Consider the following 27,619-nt stretch of genomic DNA (forward strand, 5'->3'; position numbering starts at 1 on the left):
ATAGCGTTTTGCTCTTAAATGTGTTGTTACCTCATTGGGTGGTGAGAGAATCAAGGTAGAAAAGTATTACTTGTGCACAAGGCCTAGAATAATGGTTTCTTGGGGCATGCTGCTGAAACATCATCTCACCATACGACTAATACTTGTGAGAGCAATGATTCGGAAAATGAGTAATTGTTGTTTGGAGCCTAAGTAGTTCTTAATTAACTGGCAAAATTCGTCCTGGCTGTAATTGTCCTCCCTTGTTGGATTAACATACCCACGTCAGTTATAATGCTGGAAAAATATTTAATAAGTTATTGTAATGTAAATCACTGCACTTTTCTATTCCCTTTATTCTGGCTAAACATTTATCCTCTGTCACTAAAAATAGCAATGGTCTGTCTGTCTACTCTTAAAGAAACAGCAGAAATGTGCACTCTGATCAGTATGTTTTTTTAAAAATATCTGGGTAAGATTTATTCTTAGGGTGATTAACAATCCTAGTTACTCAATTACGAGTTTGCTTTATTTTGGTGCGAAGATTCTGGAGTGCAAGAGTCTCGCACTCTGGCTGATATCCCGGTACCAAGTTCTGCCAATTAAGAGTTTTGTCCCCAGAATGGTGAATAACCATTTAGACCTGAAAATATCAGTTTGTTTCCCAGAGTTTTTTCCACATTACCCAGATTCTGGGGGAAATCAACTTACATTTTGATGACAGGGGAGTAGTGCAGCCCAGGGTGGGGTTGGGTCAGTGGAACACTGTATACTACCCCCTTGCTGCAGGGGATGGGTGGGGATTGTTGCCCTGCTTGCAGCGGTTTTACCAGGTGCACGCCTGCATCGGCGAAAGCTGGCTTAGAGTCTCTGGGCCTGGAATTATCAGTTCAAGAGACTCTGGGTTACTTGTAATGGCCCACAACAGTATCCTTCCTGGAGTTCACAGAGGGTTTAGGGGATATAGCGCAACTCTTACTTCTAGGCCATAGGATTATGTAACGATCATGTTGTTGTTGAACTGTGGTGTATGAGTGTGTAGTCCTGATTGAACAGTGGATACTCGCAGCAGACACCTGGGGGGTGTAGGTGCTATGAGTAAGACATCCTACATTCCTCTAAACGAAATGTTCTTATGGGTGATGTTTAGAATACACACACAGCATTTAATGTTGCTTTGCCCTTTGCCCCTGGAAGTAAGGTAGAAGCAAGAGGCTCCTCCCTACAGATGAGTATTTCTGGCCCGATCCCACCTTTACTGGTGCCATAGATACTAGTGAGTTCAGGACTTCACCGCAGAAAATTCTATCCTGTTTGGAGTCTCAGCCAAATCTCCAGTTCTTTATTACGAAATTGACATTAAAATCTGTCAAGAATGTTCTTGTGTGTTATTTTCACTTAGATGTTTGTCATTCATAAAAAATAAGCTGTTGGGGCGATTGAGGTGTTAAGGAAAAAACATACATTTGCGACAGCCCTAATACGTGCAGTTCTGCTCGGCTACCAGTGGCCTTGGGCGCCACCTTCCCATCCTGCTTAGGATGAGCAACATAATTTGAAAAAGAGAAGAAACCCACCCACTCAGAGCCCTTGACCAGTGCACAGACATGGCAGTAATGGTATTTGACCGAACAAAGCCATAATGGTTATTTCAAAGGATAGTGTGTGTGTTGCCTGGCCCATCAGGTAAACGGGTGCAGTGTGACCCCATGAACTCGGTCTCACCCTGCAGTGCACTCCATCCGAGCAGTCTAGTTGTGTTTGTGCAAGCGTATGGTGTCTTAGGGGCCAACCAAGCTTGTAGGGCATGTAACTCCCTCCGGAGGAAGACGAAATAAGGAAAATCCTTATGGTTATTGGTGGTACAGCAGCCGGTCCCCAGTCTGAAGAGAAATGTTAGGGCGTCGAGGTGCAAGAGACGCAAAGAAGGCCAAATCGGCAAACACATGACAGAAGTGAAAGACTGCAATCTGAGTTTTTGTGGCTGACAGCAAAACATAAATAAAGAGTACCTGCAACGTAATAGTGTGAAAGGAAGTGACCTTCTGCATCAGCACCAGCTCCCCTTTCATGCAAAATTAAGTTCTGGCTAAACCAGACTTTGGTGTGTGGCTGATACTTTCAGAGGCCTATGAACTGTTTCCCAAGGTTGAGACTAAGGATTCCCTTTGTGCTTTGACGGACCAAGTAGAAGGCGATTTGAATGTTCCTACATTTTCTGAATGGACTAAAGCAGGATGCAGGCCGCGTTGCAGGGCAGCATGTAGAACTGCATGCGGTAAGTGCAGGTGCTGGGCTGCTGAACTGGATAGAATAAAATCACATTCACCCTGCATCAGTTTCCACGAGTTCCTGTCCTCCTCCAGCACTTTCCCTGATTGTTTGACAGCATGAAGTCGGTTCCGGGTCGTCAGAAGAGCACAGCTTTCTCTCACTCAAAAAGATGCCTCAATAGCAGGGTTTTTCATGCCCTCCTCTCCATCGGAAAGATGCTGGTGGCAGACAGTAATTGACAAGGCAGGCTACTCGGACAAATCCCAGTGGTATACCTGGAGCACCCACCTCCTTGGTGGCCTATACTGGATTGTTCTGGTGTTATCGGAGGGTCACATGTCATTGACTCTTATCCGTGGGGAAGCTATACAGCCTCTGAAAGACCCAGGGTCAGGTCTTCTAACCCACTGCTGCTGGTCTCCCAGGAGGAACTCTTGGGGAGCAAGATCGATGAGAGAGCCCAAAGAAGAGCTGACAATGTGGTGATGCTGTCAGTATGCAAGTGGGTGGATCCGCTTTTGATCCTTGTCATGTTTCATTAAACTTATCTGGTCTTAGCTGGAATCAACTTTGTGTTCTCAGTTCATGTTATGTTTTTCTATACTAAGTAAGAACGCTTGTAAAGAATTGCAGTAGATATGTGAGGTTTGTGTTGCTGCCCAGTGCTTATGTTAAAATTCAATCAAGTCATTGTGTCATGCAAGAAAAACCATGGGCCTGCTATGCAGGTCTACATGTTTCTGAGTAACATGTAATTGATGGTTGTGTCCATTTCTGCTTCTCTTTAAAGGACGGCTGTCACATTTCTGAGCACATTTCAAAGTAGTGCCTGAAATAATGGGCTATGTTAATTAGTATTCTCACAGGTACAAAGGAAATATGTGGGTATGCGCATGTCAGACACATATTTTTTCAACTTAAAGTACTCCGACCCAACTTGGGTGTGAAGGGGTGGGCATGTGTGTGTTATGAATTAAACCACAGATCCCATCTAGTTCCGGTTTTAGGATTGGACAGCTGTGCATTGTTTCAATAATGTGCTTGAGTGATCTAATGAGGAATGCACAAACAAAAACTAATCACTCTGTCATTAGTATGAAATGTTTCTGTCTTGGTGACGACGCAGGTGCTCTGAAGTGGAAATGGATCCTCAGTCTCCTAACCTTGTGCGCATTTTAGGCCGATCAAGGCCAACAGCAGCACAAGCTTGAGAACTGGAAGTGTATGGATCCCATGTCTCACCTCGGCTGGTGTACATCAGCCGTCTAATGAACATTTGACATCCGATAGCAAGAATAGGCCGAATTACCATCCAGTGGAATGTGTTTCTTATAGGAGATGAAACCTGGTGTGGAGTGTAGTCCAAGTTACATATGAATAGGGTGGGGTATGAATCGTATGTGCTTTTGGCTGTTACGCTGAACTTGCCTGCCTTGAGACGTGCTATTGGAAGGTGAGCATTGACCTGCGAGCAAACAACGCGGAAGGGAATTGTGCAGCTGTCTTATGCGACGAGTGGTGCATGGAAAAGGTCTATAGGAACATCGTTGATTTCTAATGCAACGCAACTTATAGGGGCAAATCATTGTGTTTGCCACTGAGCCGAACTAGCCTGATAATAGATGTGTACATTTTGAATTATAGAGAAATCTCAGTAAATGTTGCTGTCACTATACTATATTGTTTCTAGCTCAGTATTTCATGCACATAGATTGGTCCAGCCTAGTTATTGTTACTAAGGTGTTGGGTGCAATCTCCACGAGCGGAAGAGATCTTCTGAAAGTCGTGGTGGCGGCCCTTTCTAATGTAAAGTTATTTTTCAGTGATCCTTTGAGGTGGCCTGAATTACTTCACCACCGCCTTCAGTAATGGCCACCGCTTTGGTGGTGGTGGATGCAACAGGCCATGCGAAACATGGGGACAGAATGAAACAAAATCATTATAACTCCTTGCAGTGAGTGCAACAGGGTCACATGTACCCGAATGAGAAGGAAAAGCTGTTCAGTGACTGACTGCAAGGTTGGTGAAACATTACTTTATGGGGGCAGACTGTCCTAATAAGACTCCATACTGGGAAAGGTACTATGTGTGTAAACATCCTGCTTCTCCCTGGGGTTTCTCAGCTAAATCTGGGAGGTATCTGGGGGCCCCTGTGAAGAGTCGTGCCTCTCAGCCTCCGATGATTCGGGCTGGGGTTGTCATCCCTTTACGGAAAGGCAGACGGGGATCTGTGGGGCAGCGAGATTGAGATGAAGGGAGGACAGGCCTAGCCTGGCCTTGAACAGCCGAGGAGCAGAGGCGGCGGTTTGCACGGGCAGTGGACGGGACATTATCCGTTGATCAGTGACGTCTGAGGCTGGCGCGCGGTAAATGGGGACAGTCCTGTCACCGGCGACAGTCAATCTCGGCGCCCGAGGCCAGCGCGTCGGTGTTTACAGGCAGACTCTTCCGCTACGTCACCTCCTCATGGCCGAGGGTGTGGAGACGGCGCGCGCGGGTCCCCGGAGCCTCGCGGCTCGAGCCTGGCGCGCGGCTCTGCGCGTCACGTGCCTCGGGAGGTGAAGGCTGCCGGGCGGGAATGGCCTTCCCTTCTCGTGGCAGGGGTCACGCGCGTTGAAAGCTGGCAGTGAAATGAGATCCCACAGCCCCTGGTACCAGCCTCCTAACTACCGTCACTAGCCACACGTTCCTGTTAATGGACGTGCAGAGAAGCCATCTGAATCAAGATAGGGTACTTACCGTATTCAATACTTTAGACAGACTTTTACATACATTTTTCTAAGGAAAAGCTGTGAGCACTACATATACGATGTTACATATTTTACGGTACATTTTCACTCTGCCTGTATTCATAGCTGCCAAGGTTTCAGATTGCCATGTGTGACATGGTCATCATTTCAGAGTAATTATGAGTGACATTTTAACGACTATGAGTGACACTTTCTCTCGAGCAAAATAAAGCTATGAAGATGAGGAAAACATAAATACGAGACATTACACTCATTTAAGGAATTAGAAACTCTAAATAAAGTGGTGCACAGCGTAAGAAATAATTGTTAAATGACTTCTATTTATCATAATCATGTCCAAATCATATACTTAGAATCACACAAATACGCGAAAGCTCCTTTGCGATATTTTAAATCAAGTCTCTGCACTCAAGCCCAGGAGCTGTGTTGTGTCGGTTGTGTGTTGTTTTGAGGCTTGTGCTTCCAGCCTTTTCCAAACATAGATTGCCAGCCTTTGTGGTAGGTCCCTCCTTCCCTGCAAATTCAGGAGAGCGTTTGGTCTGGGCCTCTCTGATGTCACGTGAGTGACCTGTCCCAACAGGGAAACAATGTCAGAGATGCCCCAACGTATGTCACCTGCGCCGTGCCAGACACAGTAACTTTAACATACTAATAAATGCAACCAGGTTGCTAATTATTTAACCGCCCTGGAAAAGAGAATATGAGTAATGTTATCAAATTGGGGCCTCTGCTCAGTGAGAACGAGGTCTGGTAGCCATATGGACGTGAGCAAATTCCAACATTTAAAAACAGAACCCATGGCTAAAAGGGAAAGGATGAGTAGGTCAATTATGTATATATTCGCAAATGCAATTGAGCATGAGCCCAATGCTTTTTTTTTATGGACGCATTCTTCCCGGGTTCAATCCAGGACCAATCCAGATGTTAGGATTTCATCTGTTTGTGTTCTTCCTTTTTCATATGTCGCCCTAGTTTATTAAAAATTATGTCACCCCACCTCTACCCTTCAGATCCAGACACATCCAGCTAAGTGCAAAAGTAGTCTGACATGTGTGACGGTCACGACGCACGCTGATGAGAGTACTTGTCTGTCAACTGATGTCACTGCAGCGGTTTAGAGAGAGCTCACATTACTAACCAGGCGAGGAGAATCACTAAACTCCATGCCGCTCTCTCTGTCCCACGTAGGACCTGGGCCCGGACTATACATTAATTAATCAGGTAACTTCGGCCGCCGCAAGCTGCACGTCATGTGTGATTCCATGATTGCTGGTGAAGCCTTAGGAGAGCCTGTGAAACGCACATAGCGGACACAGTCAGACAGGCGAACTACTATTCAAGAATTATTTCATAAATGTCACACCAGTACAATTAAGTGAGCGTCAGCGGCCCGGTTTCCGGTGCGCCGCCTGCAACTACTGCGAGTTCAGATAGACAAGTATTACTTGCAGTAGTTAATAAATAAAAGAACAGCGAGTACTCGGTAGAAACAGAAATCATTTTTCTATTATATGATGCCGCTCAGAAACCAGTTTAGCGCGGAGCCGCGCCGGTTTTGGCTTCCTCAAAACTTCCCGCTTTCCGGCCTCCGCATCAGTATGTGAGTGACGTCATGTCCCCCTCGGCACCTGCCTGACATCAACTACTTCGGATCATCAGCTGCTCCCCCCGTTGCAGTATTCTGTCTCCTTCAGTGTGTTAATCATTCATAATGCTTACTGTATGGCAAGATAAGCAATGCCGACTACATGGCACGGCTTTAGGCTGTGCACCCCGACACAGTGACTGCGCGCCAGAGCGCGACACTCCACCAGTCCCCGATTCCTGAATCCCCGACCTCACACTAACTTCCATGACGTGAGGTTATACCTCATCCCACCCCCGCTGGGCCAAACCCAGTAATCACGACTTAACCAGTGAGGGCAGGGCCGCCCGGATGTCTCTGTATTGAGCATAGCATTACGTGGGCTGGGTGACGTCAGGCCTGTCTGTAGTCAGTGAGTGACTCCGCCCTCCCCTGCGGCGCGGGCGGGAATACCAATGCCGCAGGCTAAGATACATTGTCGCAGCAGACAGTGCACAATTTTAACTGTTACAAAGCCTGTGCTGGTGGCAGCGCCCCGGGCCGAAAGTCTGCATTGAGCAGCAGAGCCGGCGCAGGGCACAGGCGCTATCGGCCTGACGTAGACTTACTTCAGCGCTGGTACAGCAGACAGCGCTGGTACCGCAACATGCGTGACAATTCATTTCAGTGCGGTGATGCGGAACACCACACTGAAATGCGTTAGAGTCACGCCTGATGCGTGATACTTGGCAGGCCTGTGTATTCTCGGCCCCTGATAGAAATAAGTTTCTCTATAATTGCTCATTTATTTATTTAATTAGTGCATTTTTATATAGCGCGGACTTTACCCAAAGGTGTCAGAGCGCTTCACAATAGAACCCCAAGCACATTACCTGAGGAGAATTTTACATATTTACACGTTACAGATACAAACGAGAAAGAAGAAAAAGTAAAATAAAAAAAATCGATGGCAGTCGCACAAAAAACACATTAGGATGAAGGTTGTAGATTGTAGAGGTAAACGTGCATCAAAACTTCCCTTACTGCTTGTTGCAGGTACTCGGGAGAGGATGTGGGTTAATTCCATGTCACACTCCGAAACATCCACTTTTCATTAGCTTATATTAGATTCTCACATTGCCTCAATTCTTTGGTTGCTAAATGTGTGCCTGCACCCATTCTTGGACACTGGTTCATACTAATGATGGTTTTGTATTGCGGTGTCCATAAAAAGCCCCCTAAGCTTTTTCAATGGGCACTTGAGTATCTATTCAGGTTATTCATGGTTGGTGTGAGTTTATTGTGTAGCAAAATGTACAGTGTTGGTTGCCGCATTGGGGATTCTTAGGTGCGCTCCAGTGTCTCGAATTTGGCTTGTAGCATCTCTTGTGCATGAAAGTGATGCAGGAAGAGATTTGAAGACAGTTGCAACCTGCGGGTATGTGCTGTTCCATCTTGTTAAGTTAACATTGAAAGTGTGTGTTGGACAACCTACAGGTTTTTTATCGATTTCCTGAAATCTGGAGGATTGTTAATAATCTCTTTGTCTGGTTGTGGTCCATAGCCGAGTCCTCTGTACAGCAAAAGAACTCCCCCGATGCATGATATTCAGAATGAAGAAATTTGAAAGAGCTAAGGCTATTTTTGGTCGGTGATTTCTCCTGTGTGGTTTAAAAAAGAGCTAACGCTGAGAGTGCTATGAAAGTGGCTATCGAGCAAAGTTAAACACTACATATGAAAAAGGCAACATTCATTGATATTTGCAGTTAAAGCTGCAATGCAAGATTGTCTGACTTTTTTCTGCTAGTGCACCATTAGGTTCCAATTTTCTGAAGGCTACCGCTTCCTCACCTCATGAATCTTATGTCAGACAGGATCCAGAAAATTTGAAATAGTTCACCTGCACTTGTCGTTGATGACATAACCCCAACTCGGCTGCTGCTCCTCCCCATATGTCACTTGAGGAAGGCACATATATGACGTCACCCCAGCGCTCTGATGCCATTTCCTTTTTTCTATGCTGTCGCTTTGTGTTAAAATAAGTTCATAAAACGTGCTTTTCAGTACTTTCAGAGCAGTGTCCCTAAAAAGGAGGCCAGGATGTGAAAGATATTGATCTGGTCCCTCTTAAATGTAATCTTTGGGCCCTTGACTGCCCTTGGGGTTTTGATTGTGCAAATGTCTGCAGGATAGATACAGTCATAGGACAGTTTATTTGGTCAATGAATTTACTTCCCTTCCTCTGACTTAAACGTCCTCAGAACTGTATGTAGCTTTGATGGACCAAAGTTGGACACCAATGCCTGGTTCCCCTCCGGCTCTCCGTCCTGTGGTGCTGGACCAGCTGCAAGCTTTTCTGGCCCAAGGGGTTGACCTCAAGTTAGGACTTTATATTCTGGCCTCCATTGGCTCCTTGTGGTGCTCTTTGGGACTCCAGGTTGCCTTCTGGACCTTCGACCATGCCTAAGTCGGAGGCCTTTACTTCAGGGTTGGTAAACCCTGCTGATACTACCAACGCAGTCCGGACTTCAACAGCCTCTGATTTGTCACTGAAGGCCTTGCTTTTTGATTCAACACTCATGCCCTGTCGTCTAAAGTGTCTTTACATTTTCAGGATTGTCTGGCGAACTGTTTTAGCTTTCATGTTGTATACCTGTAGTGCTTAATTTGTAAAGCAATGAGTGCCGCTGCCCACAGCTCTGCACTGAAGGTCACGACCGATGTTATTTATAGTCTGCGAAGTCTGCACATTCGGCTACTTTTTAATTCGCTACGAGTCACTCCCTGTCCCTTTATATCTCACTCTTTTGGCTCCTACTTTCTCCCTTTGTGTCAGTCTTTCCATCTTTCTCTCCCTCCTTCTTTCCCCTTTGTGTGTTTTCTCCTTCTTACTCTCAATAAAAGGCTGATGAAGAAATATAAATGGCATTTCCCTCTGTAGGAGGGTGGTTGAATGTGTCTGTGTGCGGCCCCAGGTGCTGGTATTGCCTTTTTGTCAGCATTGTTCATTTTGCTTCTGTTCCATATTTTAATCTTTGGGAGACATTTTCTCATTTGAGTGGTACTTTGATCCACGCTGCATGGTTTCTCCTTTTTTTCTGCTTATCCGTTGGGAGGCAAACGTTAGAACTGGTGGTTTTGTGACACTAAACCGAACTGGGCGTTGCAAGGTTTGGCATATAGTTCTACACTTCTTTTGTCTTTTTTCTTGTCATCCCCTTATTACGCATTACCTCTTATTAGATCTTTCATATAGATGCCTGGTGGTCTTGTAAGCAAGAAGGTACAGAGATGTCCTGGGCAGTTGTGCTGTGCTGTTTAGTCGTTGATCGTCGTCTTGGTGCCAACCATTTGTTGATACTGTGTATGTTTATAACGGATATATGCTGCGCCTTCAGGCATGTAGAATTTAATAAATTATCAATTGTCTAAGGGATGGAATGCTTCAGAAGTTAATTTACTTGCTTTGCATAAATATCAACTTGTTCTGTTTGATTCAATGCAGTGATGTGACAAATGATGGCAGTGTTCTCATTATGTTAGAGCTTGGAAAATGTCCTCTTTGATGATGCCTAACCTTAAGTTATATCACAGTGTGGCATCTAACAAAGCTCTGATTCTACCTCTTTTCTGATCATACCTGACACTGAATACACCAAGGTTATTTTATGTCAAACATTTGAATATGTATAGGCTCTGTTTATGGATGGCCTCTTCTTGGAAAAACTTCTTGATCAAAGTGGGCTCTGAATATGGTAGCACTTTTGTTATGCCAGATTTCTGATTGCAACAGAATTCAGGACATCCTATTGTTCCAACAGTACAGTTACTCTGTTTCTTACTATAGTTTCTAACAAAGCATATTGTGAATTGGTCTGCTTATTTGAAGCATTCACTTTATTTCACAAAATGTTATGTACATAATTTCAGATGTTTGCGGTCCAGTGCATAAGTTGCTAAAAGAGGACCAGCAAGACCACGACAGTCAGACCTTCACCACTTGAGCATATTTGTGTGATTTTTGGGCAAATCCCTTCTTGCCACTGTGCCTTAGTTCCCTTGTCTGCCATAACTGAGCATGTATCAACCGCTTATTCAATTACTGACTGGTTTACATTTGACAACTAGATGGAATCTGGAAGGTCTTGTCGGAGTCGAAATGTTATGGACCTGATTGTCAGAGCTGTTCATTAGTGTAAGCTTAGGTACCGTGCCTAAAAGTTGGTGGTGTACTTGGAAAAGGATTTACTAGCATGAAGATGTTCGTGGGAGAATATTTACTTGTAGCAGACAGTAAGAAGGGGAGAAGTGGCATGTCCTGTGAGTACATCCAATAAATTGCATGTTCAAGGACATTCACCAACTCTTCTCCAGCCCAACCCCCCTCTGGAAAATTGTAAATTTATTATGGACAAATGCAGACACAAAACATTTTCTAAGGTGCTAAACCACCTCCTCCAAATCTAGGGAGTGGGGATGGAGGTAAAAACGGTTCTCCATGGTGGAAAAAAGAAGAAAAAACGGTTTGTTGGACTTTCTTTTAAGTAAAGTCCTTTCAATCCCAGGAATTCGTAAATCTGCACTGATGCAAAGTTATAGATCTTCATTTGCACTTTTGTGGCTTTTTTCAAGAATTGGGCCCTGAATTTTTTTTTTAACGTTTAACAAAAGCATGCCCTCAATCAATGGTCTTACACTGATTCTCGATTTATTATTCTTTTTGGCATGCATTAAACATATTTTATTTCGTGTCGGCTTAGAGGAATGGTAAGCTGTCCATTTGGATTGTACAATAGTTAACATAAATGTTCTGCTGCTATTTCTATCGAATATTTTCATTTTCATAGTCTCCGTTTATAATTGGCCTCTTTTAAGGGCAACTTTTTGATCGCAGGATGGCTCTGAATCTGACAGCACTCTTGCTAAGTCAGATCTCTGCTTATAGCAGGGTTCAGGTTAAATACTATTATTCAAACTACCATTGCGAACTTTTAGTTTCAGAGGAAGCATCTTGAGAAATGCTTTGGCAAATTTACTCCTAAGCATTCACTTAATTTCACAAAAAGTTATTGTAACATATAATATGTATTGTTTACATATAATCAGGGAGAATTGTGGCAGCATTCTAAATAGCTACACTCAATTAAACTTCACAGAAAAGCTCGAACCCTAATATTATTGACTTTGCATTGATGAACCATTTGCACAGTTTTGAACAGCTTTCATACATGGATCCATGCGTACCTTAACAGGCAAACCTTCCCGCAACCAAAGACCCCACTCTATATTGGCAACAAAAGAGTTAATGCTGCAGGGAGTTGGATGTACTTTTCTAGTGGAAATATTAAACATGAAAGCTTGTTTTCTTTAAACCCTAAACAGTATGTCTTTAGTTTTGGGTAGTAGGAATTCTGAAGTCCTGTCCCTTTTTGGGGCACCTTGGTGAAGTACCATCTTTCTTCGACTTGATTGCTGTGGTGGGTCATTCACCTCTTCAGTTGTTGTTTACATCTGTTATGAGCCTTTGTGGGGCCTTGTTTAGTCCTAGTTTCTGATGGGTTTGTGGTTCGAGCTGCAGACACTTGTCTAATGCTTGTTATATTTGTGTCTATCTTTTCAGGGCTATCTTTGGTTGGTGTTCCACCTTACTCTTTCTGCTTGACGTATGTGGGCTGCTTTGTACATAGCCGCTGTTACTTCTTCTATGCTATTTAGTTTTTCATATCCTGTTGCAGGGAGATAACAAAAAAGGGGTACAGGGGGTTGCATCGCCTGCTTCTGCAAGTTTTTAGTATGACATTTGTGAATTTGATGTTTGTTAGCTGACCCTTGTTGGATATGCTGGTCCCATGCAGGAATAGATGACTTGACCTATATAATTGTTTGTCTGTGTTGTTTAAAAAAAAATATTTATTGAATCTTGGAAAAAACATTCTGATGAGGTGAGCATGTATAGCTTTCTGTATGTTAGGTGTTATGGGGATGCTAGGCTAACTTTGCTTAAGCAAGACTGAGTCTTTCCTGCAATCCGTGCATGTTTCTAACAGACACAAGTGCTGGACTGTTACAAAGGTGTGAATCAGATGTAACCTCCACACTGTGCTCGCAGGGATAGTCAACACGGGTCCTTATGGCATGGCTGGTTGAGGTTTCTAATAAGACCTTCCTTTTGGGTGTATTGCTACCGTAATGGTTTATGGGATGAGGAATCTGCTCACTGAAGTGTCCATCAGAAGAATAAGTTACTTTCTTTTGGTAATAATGTTTTTGATGAATGTTCTATCTAAATAGATATTCCTTACTGCCCTACCCACCTCCCCGTCCTGAGGAGTGTTGTGGTAGTTCTGATAAGGTTTCAAGTTAATGCTTTCTCCACTGCATTTCTGTCACTTTCATCAATCTGGTCTTCGCCTCCAAAAAAGGGTGGGAAATGATGTCCAAGCACAGGGGTGGTGCCATGACGTCACACATGGCGAGGGTCCAAGGTTGAGTTGGAGCTGTGGCTCCACCCACTGAAGAACTATTCCAACTTCACTGAATCCTTTCTGTCTCCCGGGAAGATTCATGAGATGAGGAATCTGCAGGTAGATAGTAATCACCAGATCTATTGTTACCCGAAGTAAGTACTTTATTAGTGTGTGAGAGAGAGACTGAGTAATTTCTGGAACTGCATGGGACCGTACCCTCAACATTAGAGGTTTATAGTGCTCCTGCTCGCTGCATTTCACAGGCTGCTCCGCTTTGTTTCCCGTCACAGGTATAATGAAGCGTTCACATGGACAAACCCTACCTGTTGTGTCCATAACGTCATCATCGGCAAGCTGTGGATCGAGCAGTATGGCACTGTGGAGATTGTGAATCACAGGTAAGGTGGGGACATGGGGGTTGCTAATGAAGTTTCATGTCAATGTGGCAGGATGCAAACCCCTATAATCCATTTAATCTTTATTCTTTTTCCAACTCCACAGTTTCCGTGCTGACAGGTGCTGCATCTAGCCCCAGCGGCGCCATCATTGTAGACAAATTTATGAAGTGACATTTCACCCCATGCATCTGTCGCACAGCGAATTCAGAAATTTATCCACAACCATCATGATAATGTTTTAAGCTGTCCAGGATGAACTGTTACACTCAAGTGCTGCAAGAGAAAGGTCTGGATAGACATACGTGCACCATTAGAAACTTTGGGGATACATGCGGCCATCCATATGGATTGAGCAAGATGATGTAATGTACAAGATGGATGAACATGGATTAATATGATGAAAATGGATGATCGAATCTACAAATTCAGTTGTGGATACATTTTTTAATTCGCTGTGTGAGAGATGCATGGAGTGAAATGTCGCTTCATAAATTTGGTTGCTAATGAAGAGCATGTTTTGTATCTGACAATTTCTTTTCTGAACAACATTTTCTTACATTTTTCATTTTCACTGCTCAGTCCCATTCTCTGTATAGTAGACTAACTTGATTGCACAGTTAGATGCACATTTATACATCATAACCTAAAACATCTGGTTGAGCATTTATATGACTCTGAGCATAGTATTTCTTATCTCAGATGTACTCCCTGACTTAATCTGGTAAGTATTACCTCGTCAAGTTCAACCCCTTGTAGGATTGTCAATGCTGCCATATCTTAGACCATTTATTTAGTAAACTTCTATCAACATAGACCTGCCACTCAGCTAAAATGCCCCAGTCCATGTCTTCTTTCTATTTATTCAAGTCTGACGGGAAAGATACCGGCCTTAAATGCAATTCTGGTCACTGTCATCGCAAGTGGATCTAAAGTGTGCTTTTCTTTGATTATATAGATTTTGATTCTCCCTTTTTACTTATTGTGAATTAATTTTATTTCCCAATATTTGAGGACTGTGAAGAAAAACAAATTCCCCTTCCCTCCAACAACATAATGTCACCACATTGCGGTAGAAATATTAGATTCTATCAGTTCTAGGATAAAAAGATGGCCAGGAAATACAAACTTTTGAGACCAATGAGTGAGTGTACATTTGTGAAAGTCTAGACAGGCTTGTGTCCTGGCATTATCCAATCTCAGTTTGTAACAAGAATCCAAAACTGTTGGTATCTTCAGTCCTTCCGTTTGTAGAAGATAACGTATATTGTACCCTGCATTACGCCTGTGTGTAAGGCGTCTTTTCTTTGGTTAAGGGCTTTCCCCCTTTCCTTCAGTTTGTGAAAGTCTTCCACCCTTTGCAGTTCATTTTTTGACTTTCCTCTGCTTGATATCTTAGTCTAGTTTAAAAGTTAGCTTTTTGTGCAGCTAGCAATTTGTGGCAGTGAAACACACAAGTACTGTATCATCGCTTTGGCGGGTCAACATAATGACGACACATGCTCTTTTGGGGCACCACCACTTTACATCCTTTCTACATGGTCTCCAGCAGATGTAGGATAAAGGGTATTGTGACTTTTCCTCAACAGAGGCTGGAAGATTTCTTACCTTGAAATCAGAGATTAATAAAGTGTAAGAAACAGTTGATATGAAACACTGTACCACAACCGTCAGAATCCAGAGATGTCCGTCGAAAGGCTGCATTTTTTACTTCCTGCTTTTCCCCATTCTTATGAACACTTGTTTTTTCCTTGTTTCAAACAGTCAAGAAGCCTCTTTAATATGTAAAGAAGGCAGCACACCCAGTTTGTTTCCGACACTGGACAAACGTTTTCCTCCTAGACTACACGTAATCAATAAGTGGGAGGTGAGTTACTACCTCCTACATCCATCCAACTGATGGATGTAGGAGGTAGTAACTCGCCTCCCTTAAACATCCCCAAGCCTTATTTTAACCGCTGACGGGGGGCCCAGTTAATAACATTTAATCTACCCTCGGGTACTGGGACCCTCGCCAAGCCGTTTTAACTCACACTTCATTTTACACCTCACACTGCACTCTCAGTAAAATACCAGCTCCGCTGTAATCAGGTGCCGCAGCACACCCAGGACACATTAGGTGTCATTGGGTGGGCCCGATGATGAAGCATGCCACCAACCAGGTTGGTGGGTGAGGGCTTCACGAAATTGTAATTCATCAGTAAGTCACCTCACTAGGTTCCTTGAAACTTTTTTGCATTTGTATCTAGGGACTGAGTCTTGTTCCCCTTCTGGGTATTACAAGTTGCCTGTGCCATTGAGCGAAAATATTGAGCATGGTTCCCTCCTTGTGTGGTTAGCTAAGATTGACAGTAGATCCATTTACCAATCCTGCACAGATTGGCTGCCACAAACCTAGGAGATCCAAGAACAAGCATTCCGATTGCTCATTCCTGAGCCCTATCATCGCCAACATATTTTTGTCTTATAGCATTGGAACTTTTCCTTCATATTTTGTACAATCAAAGCAACCATCCTAGTCATTTTGACACTTTGTGTGGGCACCCCTGGGAGTTTTCATTATATTTTTTATAGTTCCTTCTGATTACTCCACCTTAACAGCCATTCAAGGAGAATAACTGTTCTGCTACTCCCAAGTGCCTCAATATCTAGGAGACTTTTTTTCACAGCTCTATTAAATGAGTTTTCTATGACCAGAAGTGCCAACATGTTGCCTTCAAGGCGCTTGCCCCTCATGCTTTCTTGCTGTAGTGCCTCTGCAGTCTATGCAGGGTTTGCACTCCAGTGGTCTCCTTCGTTTTGCAGCAGTAGCCACCAGGATGAAGTTTGAGAAACAGATTTGTATTGTAAGTGTAGCTTCCCATGGCTTGCCCTGTTTGTTCTGGGATCTATATATATTCTCCAAAAACACGTGATGGGCTGCTCCGTGCCCATTGTCCTGAGGCCGCCCTGTAGAGTCGGGGCCCCCTTTGCTCGGAGGCTGTTAGTGGATATATATATATATATATATATATATATATATATATATATATATATATATATATATATATATATATATATATTTTTTTTTTTTTTTTTTCTTGGTTGCTCTGAGCTCCAGGAATAGGTTTGACCTGAAAGACAGTCATATCTATATATTAAACCCATCTTCCTCCTGATTGTGTGGCAGATCAAATTGGGATCTCTTAACAATACCTGTAAAGCCATTGAATCTGCCACCTTAGAAAATTTGCTCTGGAAACCAAACATGATACATCCTAGAGCTTCAGACCCAGTATGGGAAGGCGCCAGTGAAGAATAATACTTTATGCACCCTACTGGAAAAGAGTTTGCCAAGCTTCTGAAGCCCCAGGTGCTGCTGAAACAGTTGCATGATCATCACTTTCAGAAAGAAGAATTTATGTAGGAGTGACCACTAATACTGCGCCTCTCGAATGGCTAGTGTACTCTATGTACAGTGGCAGGTCCAGATAATGTGAGTTCATTATTTTAAAATCCTTAATTGTAGTTCATCCCAATGTTGAATCCTGCTTTCATGACAGACAACCTTCCAGCTTAATCAAAACTTCCTTTGGTAAAGTTAATGACCATTCCTACCCTTTTACTAGGATCCTTGTAGACCCAGAGCAAGAGAGTGTCTTGGCCTTCCTATAATTTATTTATTTATTTATTTATTTATTTAGCGATTTATAGAGCGCCTGGTGACCCGGAGGCAAACCCGCGCTGTAGCATTTGTGGAGACCAGAGGGGAGAGGGGACTTTATTTTGGGAACAGCAGCGTTTTCAATTTTTTCCGGAAAAGGAGATGGCTGGGTTCCTGCCTCAGGGGGCGAGGAAGTGAGTTCCATCATGAGGATGCTTTTACAGAAAAGCGTCTACCGCCGGTGCGTGCCTTCCTGTATCTGGGGACGTTGGCCAGACGCTCATTGTTCGAGCAAAAAGTTATAAGCAATCATCTTTATGACCAGCTTTGGTTTATATGTTTGGCATACTTCATTGTGACCAATTATGGTTTGCACGTGTGACTTGAACTTTAGAGCGTTGCCATGTACTTGAAGAAACAAGAAGATCAGTTAAGCTTCTTGCTGTTGTAAGACAAAGAACCGAAAGACCAAAAACTCTTGATTTTGAAATGCCAAATATACTCGTGCCCTTTGCTACTGAAGTGAGAGGTCTGCTTGCACCACTAGGCTTTAGTTGTTACATAGCTATTTGGACAGTAGCCAGACGGGTAGGGCAGTAAACTGTCCTTTTAGAGCAAAATGTGATACTGCTAATCCCAAATGGCTTACCATAACAATTTTCCTAGATGCCTGATATTATCCAAATAATTTTCTCAGCAATGCTGCCATGTGTTTCCACGATGACTCTGTACCTTCCCGGAAGAGACAGTGCAGAGCTGCTTACAAGTGTTGCCTCCACACCCTGTTCCCTTCCCCCCCCCCATGCTTTGACACAAATCTAGAACTCTGCTCCCGACTTTTATTTTTTGATGACCTTTGAGTTGCATCAGATATTGAGCCAGGGACAACGTCTCAACTGAAAATGATAGGATTCAAGCCATGCCATGCCATGACTGCATTAAGCAAATATTGGTCAAGGACCTGCATGGCGTGCTTTAGGGGTAGTGAACTCTGGTCACGACTTGGAGCGATGAGATAAATACACTTCAAGGTGATCTTGAGAGGTGAAACCTGTCACTAAACATTAGAAGAGGTCGCAGTTGAAGTAGATTTCACTCCTGCTCCAAAGCCTGAAGTTGAAGTAGAAGACTTGCAGGTGGCCCAAACGGGACTCAACCCCATCCCCGGCACTCAAATTAGGGCAAGAAGGCTAAAGGACGTCATTCAAAGGATCATAGACTACAAGAGTCTCATGACTGATCCGGTCCCACAGTTGGTCTCGGCATGCCATGAATTCCCAGGTCCGTCACTGTTCTCAGTAGCAATGGCCTTTCGCGAAGCCATTCTGCTGCTCTGTCCGACACTTCCAGCTCCCTCTAGTCTGTCTTCGGGCACCACAAAACGGCTAGGGTCTCCAGTTGAACTTTGGCTGACGGGCCCTCTCTCGACTGACTGACCCCATAGTACCTATGTCCAGGGCCATTCTGACACCAGTGAATACTTCCACTTCTATCGCAGAGTCCTCTCCAGCTTCTTCTCTGCTGGCGCTAGCCCCGTAAATTATTCTAAAGCCTGTCTGTGACCCTGAACAGTCATTGGCTAGCTCCAGTCTGTTGTGAAAAGAAATCACCAAGGCACACTTTGCAACCAGGCTCTAATCCTTGGCCTGAACCTTGGCTCCAGTCTAGAGATCTTATTTTGCTCTTGCCCTGGTGTGGTTCAGGGTATGCAAAATGTTCCACATGACATTGATGATAAAGATGATGATGAGGAGGAGGAGGAGGAGGAGGAGGAGGAGATGGCCAAAATGGCCAAAATGCTCCTTCCTCACTATACCGATGATGGACTATAATTGAATTTACAAAATGCCTGTGGGCTGGATACCTCCTCAGAGATGGACTTTGACTTGCCACCTGGGCCAACAATAGAAAGAGAAAAATGCCTCTTTCGCTGTAGTTGTGCGAAGGCCAGCAGAAGTACTTCATTTACAGGTGCCTTCTGTTGAAACCAAGGCAAACTTGTTAACTGAGATACCCTTATGGCCACTTGGTCCAAGCTGTGCTCGAATGACATGGGCCATCCCTCGGTGATCCAGAATTTCTGACAAAACCTGGTGGAACAGGCGTCCAGAAGTGAATTCCTTTCTGCCCAGCCCTCCAGGTAGAGAGCTGAAACTTATTGATTTATGCTTTGGAAAAGAACGAGTTCTCTTCATCTAGTATAGCCTTAAGATGCTTGAATGCTGTATCCTCTCTGGGCCGGTACAACTGTGCTTTAAGGGACATTGCCAACAAGCATTTGTCGAACACCCCACAAGTCCTTGGCACCTCAGTGTCTCAAACGATATGTGGTGCTCAGGATGAGGTGATGTAGTCATGCATGCTGCTTTTATACACAGTTGAAGGCTCTGTTACTGTGCTTAGAAGGCTTACCTGGATGTGATCAACCAGTCTTTCAGGGGTTGTCCAGGCGTTCCTTAGGGACAAGCACTATGAGGACTCCAGTTTGTTTGGGATGAAGGCTGGTTTGGCTCTCAAACGATTTAAAGACTGACAAGCCAAGCATCAGTCAGCCATACATGCAGTTTAGGGGTCATTCCAGGAGACTTGACAACAGAGTGGCAGCCCTCCCAACCTGTGCACAAGCTGCAGGTCCAATGTTTTCGGGGGAATAGAGGTTGTGGTAATGGACCTTATTGCTGTTCCTGGTTAACAAGAGGAAATGATGACCTTGCAATCATTAACCAGTATTGCAGAAATTATCAGCCACATGAATATTTTTCTGGAAGAGGGGCTCCCAGGGCCAGACTGGGAACCCAAAGCAGCCCTGGCAATTTTGTCAGACCAGCCCCCACCCTTCTGGGAGGTGGGGGGGGATCAAGCATGAAGCCCAGCTGCTTAACATAACCGGCCCCCACCCTTCCAGCCTCTCAGGCAAACACATGATGCCCGCTGCAGCCAGTCCGGCCGGGCCCACAGCACCAGGCCACCTAGGAAAGTCACTGGCTCAGTCCCAGAAAGATGGTAATTGGTTCTGGTAACATCCACCAGCCAGCATAACCAGCCCCAATGCTAGAGGTATGAGAGCTTACTAGTTTTGGTTTTCAACCACTGGGGGCTGGCAGTAGAGATACAGGCTTTCTGAGGCACAGGTTAGGTCGGCGTGGTACACGCTCATCCTCTCCGCCACAGGCGATGTTGCAGCTCTTTGACGCAAATAACTTTTTTTTGTAGACCTTAGAATCCTCTTGGGCACATAACTATGCCAGTCTCCTAGAACCTGGGCAATCTACAGCCACTGTGGTCCTACACAGTCAACCCCTGAGCTGGGCCTTGTGCAGGCCTTTCAGGAGAACAAGTCAACTCCTGCTAGCAAGCATAGACCAGCACTTTGTGCAGGCAGGCAGGCTCGGTCTCTCCAGAGGTCACTACAGGAGAGTTGATTCTGCAGGCTTAATCCATGTCTGGTGAGAGAATGGCAAAAGTGCACATTCAGTTTGTGATCCACTGTCTTCTAACACTCTGCAGTGGTGCACAGGCCTCTGTGGTGACCAAATAATGCTATAAAATAAACTAAATGCTGGTTCTGAGGTTCAGTACCTAAGCCCTGTGGTACTGAAGACTGGATGCAAGAGCCGACTAGGAGATATGCACGTTTTCAAAGTTTGGGGACTCCTGAAAACTTTGAGGAACATCCTATCCTGGTTGCTAGTCAGATTTACGGACTTCTGAGCAAGAGTCCTCAGCCAGGCCAGTTCTGAAAGGTCGAAAGTAGTAGCCGGATCTGAGGACTGGCCTTAAAGTAATGTATACATCTGGTCCTCTTGGCAGGAAATAACGGACAATTGACAAAGAATGGTGGATTTTCACAGAGGAAAGAAAGACCAACTCGTTCCTCAGATGGAAGGAAAGACCAATACACGTCCCACGAGGATCACAGGTTTGTGGACAGAAAAAGCAGGCAGGTATTTCAGAGATGAAGATCACCAGATTGGTAAAGAGGAGCCCACTGTTTTGTGCAGCACAGAAACAGACCCCAGATCCATGGGTTCTGGACCTTTGGGAAGAGCTGGTAGACCATCTCATGGGCAGAAGTAAAAAGGCCTATGAATCTGGACAATAGTTTTACTGCCACAGCTGCCAGTCACTGCATAACCTGGATTGATGGGTGGGTGAATAGTTGCCCTCACTCAGCAAGTAGCTCCACTTTTGGTGTCTCTTTGAAGTTGTTTTCAAAGTCAAAAACATGACACATGTTCTACCCTAAGTATGCATACCAGCATTTGACAAATGTCCATGAAGGAGAAAACATTAGCTGAATTTAAATTTCCAATTAACTTTCCTTATTGTGGATGCAGTTTTAAAGGAAAGTTAAAATAACATTTTTAGCTAGAAAAAGAGTTGGCATGTATGGGGAACACCTCCAGTAGGCTTGTATAATTGTCATTCTCACCGAAAGAAAAACATTGGTAGGTCCAGAAAAAGTACATGAGCTGAATAGCAGAGCTTTATCAAACTGTGGTAAATAAATAAATAATACCCTATTTTTGAATGCATAAATGAATAACAGATAGCTCAATAAATAAGAGTCAAGATTCGAGGTAGTAGGAGTTTGCAGGTTTATTACAGCATAAAGGACAGGAACAGGACAACCTGCACGGGAACAGAATGGTAAGCCCTGGCAGCGCTGCCAGGATCTGGACAAAAAGGCTAGGAAGGATAACTTTTTAATAACAGTACATGAGCATATATACATAGCGCAAGCACATAGCATTACATTGCAATAGGCGTAGCAGTGGGTGGAGCAATAGGCGTGACGCGTAGCAGTCGCGAAAGATAAGGGTGAAAATGGGTGTAACAGGGCGTATACATAGACATGTGATGCAAACGTAACAGAATATGTCATGAATGGGGCGGAAACCATGGAGGGGGCTACCTGAGGAGCCGGGACCTCTAACCTGATGGTGCGCACAAACTAGCAATGACGTGTTACTAGGAGAAGCTGGGGGCTTCGAACTCTGTGCTAGGAGCAGAGACTGAAGTCTGGAGAGTCAGGGCGACATGTACCTAAGCAGTATCTAGTATCTGATGTTTAGAGAACATGTTGATATGAACTAAGAGTCAGGAGGGGAGAGGCTAACGGACTCTAAGACTGGAGCATGCATTATTCTACATGTAGTGCGTGATGAAGAATATTAAATGACCATTAAATGCAGTATTTCTCTTACATGGAGACGTAAAGGCTAGACAATGACGGAAACTATCGATGCGATTCAGTAGCTTTAGGAATGCAGAGAAGGAGGACTGAACTGATAACTGGAATCATAACATACTCTTGGCAGACTCAGTGGCAGAGCCAGGCTGAGCCGGGCACTGCGAGGCAGGAAGTAAGTGAAGGGTCGAGGATACAGGTGGGGGCTGTATCGCTCCTCAGCGAGGCTTCAGGAGACAGGAGCTGAATCTGGTGTCCAGGCCCTTCTGAGGCCTAGAAACGGGGACTTTACAATGAAATAACGTGCACACTGAGAAACGTGGCAACGTAATTTTACATAGGCCTGATATTCGTAGTATTCACGAGAACTGGAAACTGGCATACTAGAGGTGGACACAACTATAATTGCGTCTTTAAACAAACATAGGGAATACATATGCATATTTAATCATGCACATATAACATATGATGGATGACACGTAGGGACACAGAACATGGCAAAATTTACTTTTCCACATTCCCTCCTTGTCACTACGTTTTCCATCAGGAAACATCAATATTTATGATACCATCTATCATTTCATACAGTATCATTTGCTCGTCTCGAATTATCCTGGAACGGGATCTAGAACGGGGTTTGGGACTAGGAATACATGATGTAGCACAAATGCCGCAAATCGCAGGGCCACATTGTATACAGAGGCAGCAGCTGAATATGATCGCTACTGCAATACCTAGAAAGGACAATACTTTCCATCCCCAGGCGGAAATTATATTCCAGAACCAACCGGACCATGTCCAGGTGCCTGGATCTTGGTGTAACAGATGGGCAATTTTATGGAGTCTGGTTATAGCTGAATAAACAGACGGCGCGTTATTTGGAATGAAAATGCAGCAACTAGATCCGATGACTCTACAGGCCCCGCCCCTATCGGCCAGTATGACGTCAAGGACGAGACGATTCTGTAAAACGACAAATCTCATAGCAGATTGCTCTTCGGTTAAGTTACCTAGAGCAGAGGCAGTCTCATTGACTACAGCTTCAAGGGTTCTGGTTAACCTACGGATTAGCTTACTATTCTGGATAGGTCCTATAAAGAAAAAGAAACCTCTGTTGAAATCTGTATACTGTTCTAGGGCAGTTTCAGTATAATCGACAATGGGGGACTCCCTTCTATGTCTAATGTGTACTAGATGTGTGTTTCTATGATAATCAGATGGGGCTAGGAAAACTGGTGGCAGTAGGAAGGCAATGTAACAGGTTCCCTCCCAATCGAGGGGCAGACGAACATATGCAGTTTGACCACAAATAAAATAAGAATGACGTGAAGCTTTGAAAATAGATTTCCCACTGTCACTATACTTGACAATAGTAGTACAATCACTATGTCCTACGTGTACGGAACCATTATTTCGGACACATAATTCGCCTTTGACTGGTAGTACTGAAATAGCAGGTAAGTCTGGAGTAGTATCAGACTGAACATTCAAGACCATGAAATTCGAAGAATAATTACCTAAATTATACACTTCATTTTCTAGATCTAACCCGGTTCTGTGGGGGAGACCTTGCTTGTCTGGAAAACATGTACTGTTAAGAAAAGACATATCTGTTGAGGATGACGTTAACGTGGACCATGCTCCACACGAACCATTATGTGAAAAAGGATAAGGAAAGAGTGGCAGAACTCCCTTCGGTGTCTGGAAAGGGGGGAGTCGACCACATACCCAACAATTAGTGGCATTGCTGGTCTGGTGTGAATAATGTAACATGCGGATGAAAGAATTATTTCGCATAGCGAGGCGGTAAGAGAGTTCATGAGGAGGTAGATCACTAAACGTATGCTCTACTGTAGCATTAGCAGACTTATTTACATGAAGAACTGGGAAATACAGGTAAAATGCGTAACTGGTGCAGGAAATCATAATGCTGAGAAATAATATGAAACATAGAAAAACGATACATCGGATTGAGTTTTGACTAACTCTCTCACTATGGGGGTCTATTTTATACATGTCAGAAACAGTCTAACCGTTTCACCTAGGGGAGGACTTAGACAATCAAACTGGCTGACTTATTTTACTAGACCGGAGTTTCAACTTATACTCCTGTTGCGGAGTTTTCTCTAACGGGGAGGGTGCAGTATCATTGTTCTTTGCGGGACAGTCCTTGAGAACAATATTTTGGCAATCCTTCAAATCCTGGGAAATGTTCTTTGAGACGGGTTTCAGTCCATAAAACTTCTTTACGTGCGAAAGGTGCACCCAGCCTTTGCGACCCTCCAACTTCACGGCTGTACGGGTGGCGAGGAGGACCTGTCGGGGCTCCTTCCAGCGTGGCTCCAGCGGACTTGAGCGGTCAAAATTGCGGACAAGAACCATGGATCCTGGAACGATTTCATGCGGTGCCACCTCGGTATTGTCTGGAAATGCGGCGGCAACCTGTGAACGACAAGAGTTGAGGGCAGACATCAAGGAAGCTAGGTAATCTGTCAGCATATTACTTGAAACATCGGTAATACTTCGGGGTCTAGGAGTACCCCACATGTTAGGGGGGCGGCCGAATACGACCTCATACGGGGACAGACCTGATCTGGAATGTGCGACCATGCGCATATAGAACAAAGCGACTGGCAGAGCTACTAGCCAGTCCACACCTTTCTCTTTACATACTTTTGCAATACGGATTTTCAGAGTCTGGTTATGTCTCTCTACGAGACCGGCTGCTTCAGGATGGCGTACACAATGGAACTTCCACTGGTATCCTAACAATAGGGAAACGTGCTTCATCAACTCAGATGAGAATGGCTGGCCGTTGTCAGAATATACGACTCTAGGGAGTCCATAGCGGGGGAAGAACTCACGAACCAACTGCTTGGCAGTGGTCGCGGCGGTGTAATCTGGGACTGGATATGCTTCTGTCCACCTGGACAAAGCGCATACAACTACAAGGACATACTTGAAACCTCGACATCGCTCCATCTGAATATAATCCATCTGGAGGACTTCAAAAGGGTGGTCAGGAGGTTGGAATCCACCTTGTTCCACCGGGACACTTTTACCTGGATTAAACTGACAACATATCATACAGGTACGGACTTTCTGCTTGGCTGCAGCTCGTAAATGCTTGTTGAACCAAATGTTCTGGATACTGTCTAACATAGCTTTTTCTCCTAAATGTGCTGGACTATGTGCGGTAGTGATAATGACTTGAACCATAGAGTCGGGGAGAAACCATGTGGCTTTTCCCTTCGTCACCCATCCCTGATCTGTCTGGACCCCTCCTTGTTCGGACCATTTCCTAATTTCTTCAGGAGTAGCATGTAACTGTATGTCTATGACATCTTGTGTAGGGTCCTTAACTGTCATGCATGTAGTCGGATCTGGAGTGTGTGTCTGTGTTGGATTAACTGGAATGTCTGGAGTCTGTGCTGTAAGCTTGGCTGTGCGATCTGCTAGATCGTTACCTTGAGAAATAATGTCAATAACTTTCGTATGTGCTTTGCACTTCATGATAGCGATAGATGTCGGTAAATGTATGGCATCTAACAGAGCTTGAATAAGGAGACCATGCTGAATCTTGGTTCCATGAGAAGTCATGAAACCTCTCTCTTGCCAGAGCACTCCGAAGTCGTGTACAACTCCAAATGCGTAGCGTGAATCTGTGTAAACGTTAACTTTCAAGTTCTTGGCGTGTATGCAGGCTTGTGTCAGAGCAACTAGCTCTGCTGCTTGAGCGGACAGGGTGTCAATACGGTGTGTCTCAATAACTTCAGTGTCAGTAGTCACTGCATACGCGGCGACTAGTTCTCCTGCACTTGTTCTCATACATGAACCATCCACATAAAGTGTCAGGTCGGGGTCTGGTAACGGAATATCTGTCAGATCTTGTCTTGGCTTTGTCGTAATGTTAACTACTTCCACGCAGTCATGTGTGGCAGAATTCGAATTAACTGATGGTAACAGTGTAGCAGGATTGAGAACGTTGCAGCGTCTGATTTCTATGTGCGGCTGAAACAGTGTCAATTCATAACCTGTTAAACGTGCAATTGTCAAGTGCTGAGTTTGTGTTCGGTTTAAAAGAACTTCCACGGAGTGTGGAACCTGTACTGTCAGGGAGTGTCCTAATACTATGGAATCACTTTGTCTGATAGCTAGGGCTGTGGCTGCAACTGACTTGAGGCACGCAGGCAGAGCCTGGGCTACAGGATCTAATGTGCTCGAAAAATAAGCACAAGGCTTGTATTGTCCTGCTTGATCTTGTGTGAGAACAGATAATGTTGTACCTTCGCGTTCAGTGACGAAAAGTGTAAAAGGCTTACTGTAGTTTGGTGTAGCTAGGACTGGAGCTTGACATAGGGCTTTCTTTAACTCATTGAAACTAAGTGTATGTTCAGATGACCAAGGGAGGACAGTCGATACGGCTGCCTCCTGTGTCGTTAACTGTATCAGTGGTTTGGCTAGAAATGCATACTGAGGAATCCATTGTCTGCAATAAGAAGTAAGGCCGATAAAAGCACGTACCTCCTTCTGGGTCTTGGGCTGAGGAAGACTCGCTATTAACTGGATACGGTCAGGTGTCAACTGCCTACCCCTCTTGGACAGTAAGTGTCCTAAGTAGACCACTTGCTGGACACAGAATTGAAGCTTAGAAGGGGACACCTTGTGCCCCATCTCGGCTAGGAAATACAAGACTGTAAGGGATGCTCGCTCGCAAGCACGTTCAGAACGGGCTGTGACCAGGAGGTCATCGACATACTGGAGCAGGGCAGTGTCAGTTGGCATGTGAATGTTGTCTAGTTGTCTCTTAAGTGCTTGACTGTAAATGCTAGGGCTTTCTGTGAAACCTTGAGGAGCTCGTGTGAACATATAGCTCCTTCCATTTAAACAGAATCCGAAAAGGAACTGGCTGTCTGGATGAATAGGGACACTGAAAAACGCGTTCTTGAGGTCGATTACAGTAAAGAACGTGGCTTCGGAATCAATGGCTGTCAATAGGGAAGAGATATCTGGGACAACTGGATACTGAGGAATAATACATTTATTAAGTTCTCGTAGGTCAATCACTAATCGATATACTGGAGGTGCATTCGGATCAGTACGTTTTATGACTGGAATGATCGGAGAATTGCATACATTGGAGTCAGTTTCTACAACTACTCCCTGAGCCATGAGCTCGTCAATAATTTTGGATAAGGCTGCTACAGCCTCAGGTGGCAATCTGTACTGTCTGATTCGTGGTAACACCACACCTGGCTTGAGAGTCACACGATGGGGTGTGATTTGCATATAACCAACATCAGTTGGACCTTGCGCCCATAGATGCTGCGGAACATTGGACAATCTGGGATCAAAA

At 44.4% G+C, this 27,619-nt stretch overlaps 1 protein-coding gene across 6 annotated transcripts in view; it reads left to right on the forward strand.

Annotated features, from left to right (window-relative positions):
* OSBPL2 (oxysterol binding protein like 2) overlaps positions 1-27,619 on the forward strand; it is a 341,693-nt gene that overhangs the window by 224,824 nt on the left and 89,250 nt on the right. For all 6 annotated transcript variants that reach the window (XM_078651596.1, XM_078651593.1, XM_078651598.1 and 3 more), the window contains one exon: positions 13,325-13,432. In XM_078651596.1, coding sequence (XP_078507722.1) covers positions 13,325-13,432 — 108 coding nt within the window. The remainder of the gene's footprint in view (positions 1-13,324; positions 13,433-27,619) is intronic.

This window comes from Lissotriton helveticus, chromosome 7 (genome assembly GCF_964261635.1).
Source record: "Lissotriton helveticus chromosome 7, aLisHel1.1, whole genome shotgun sequence".
In the NCBI taxonomy this organism is placed as follows: domain Eukaryota; kingdom Metazoa; phylum Chordata; class Amphibia; order Caudata; family Salamandridae; genus Lissotriton; species Lissotriton helveticus.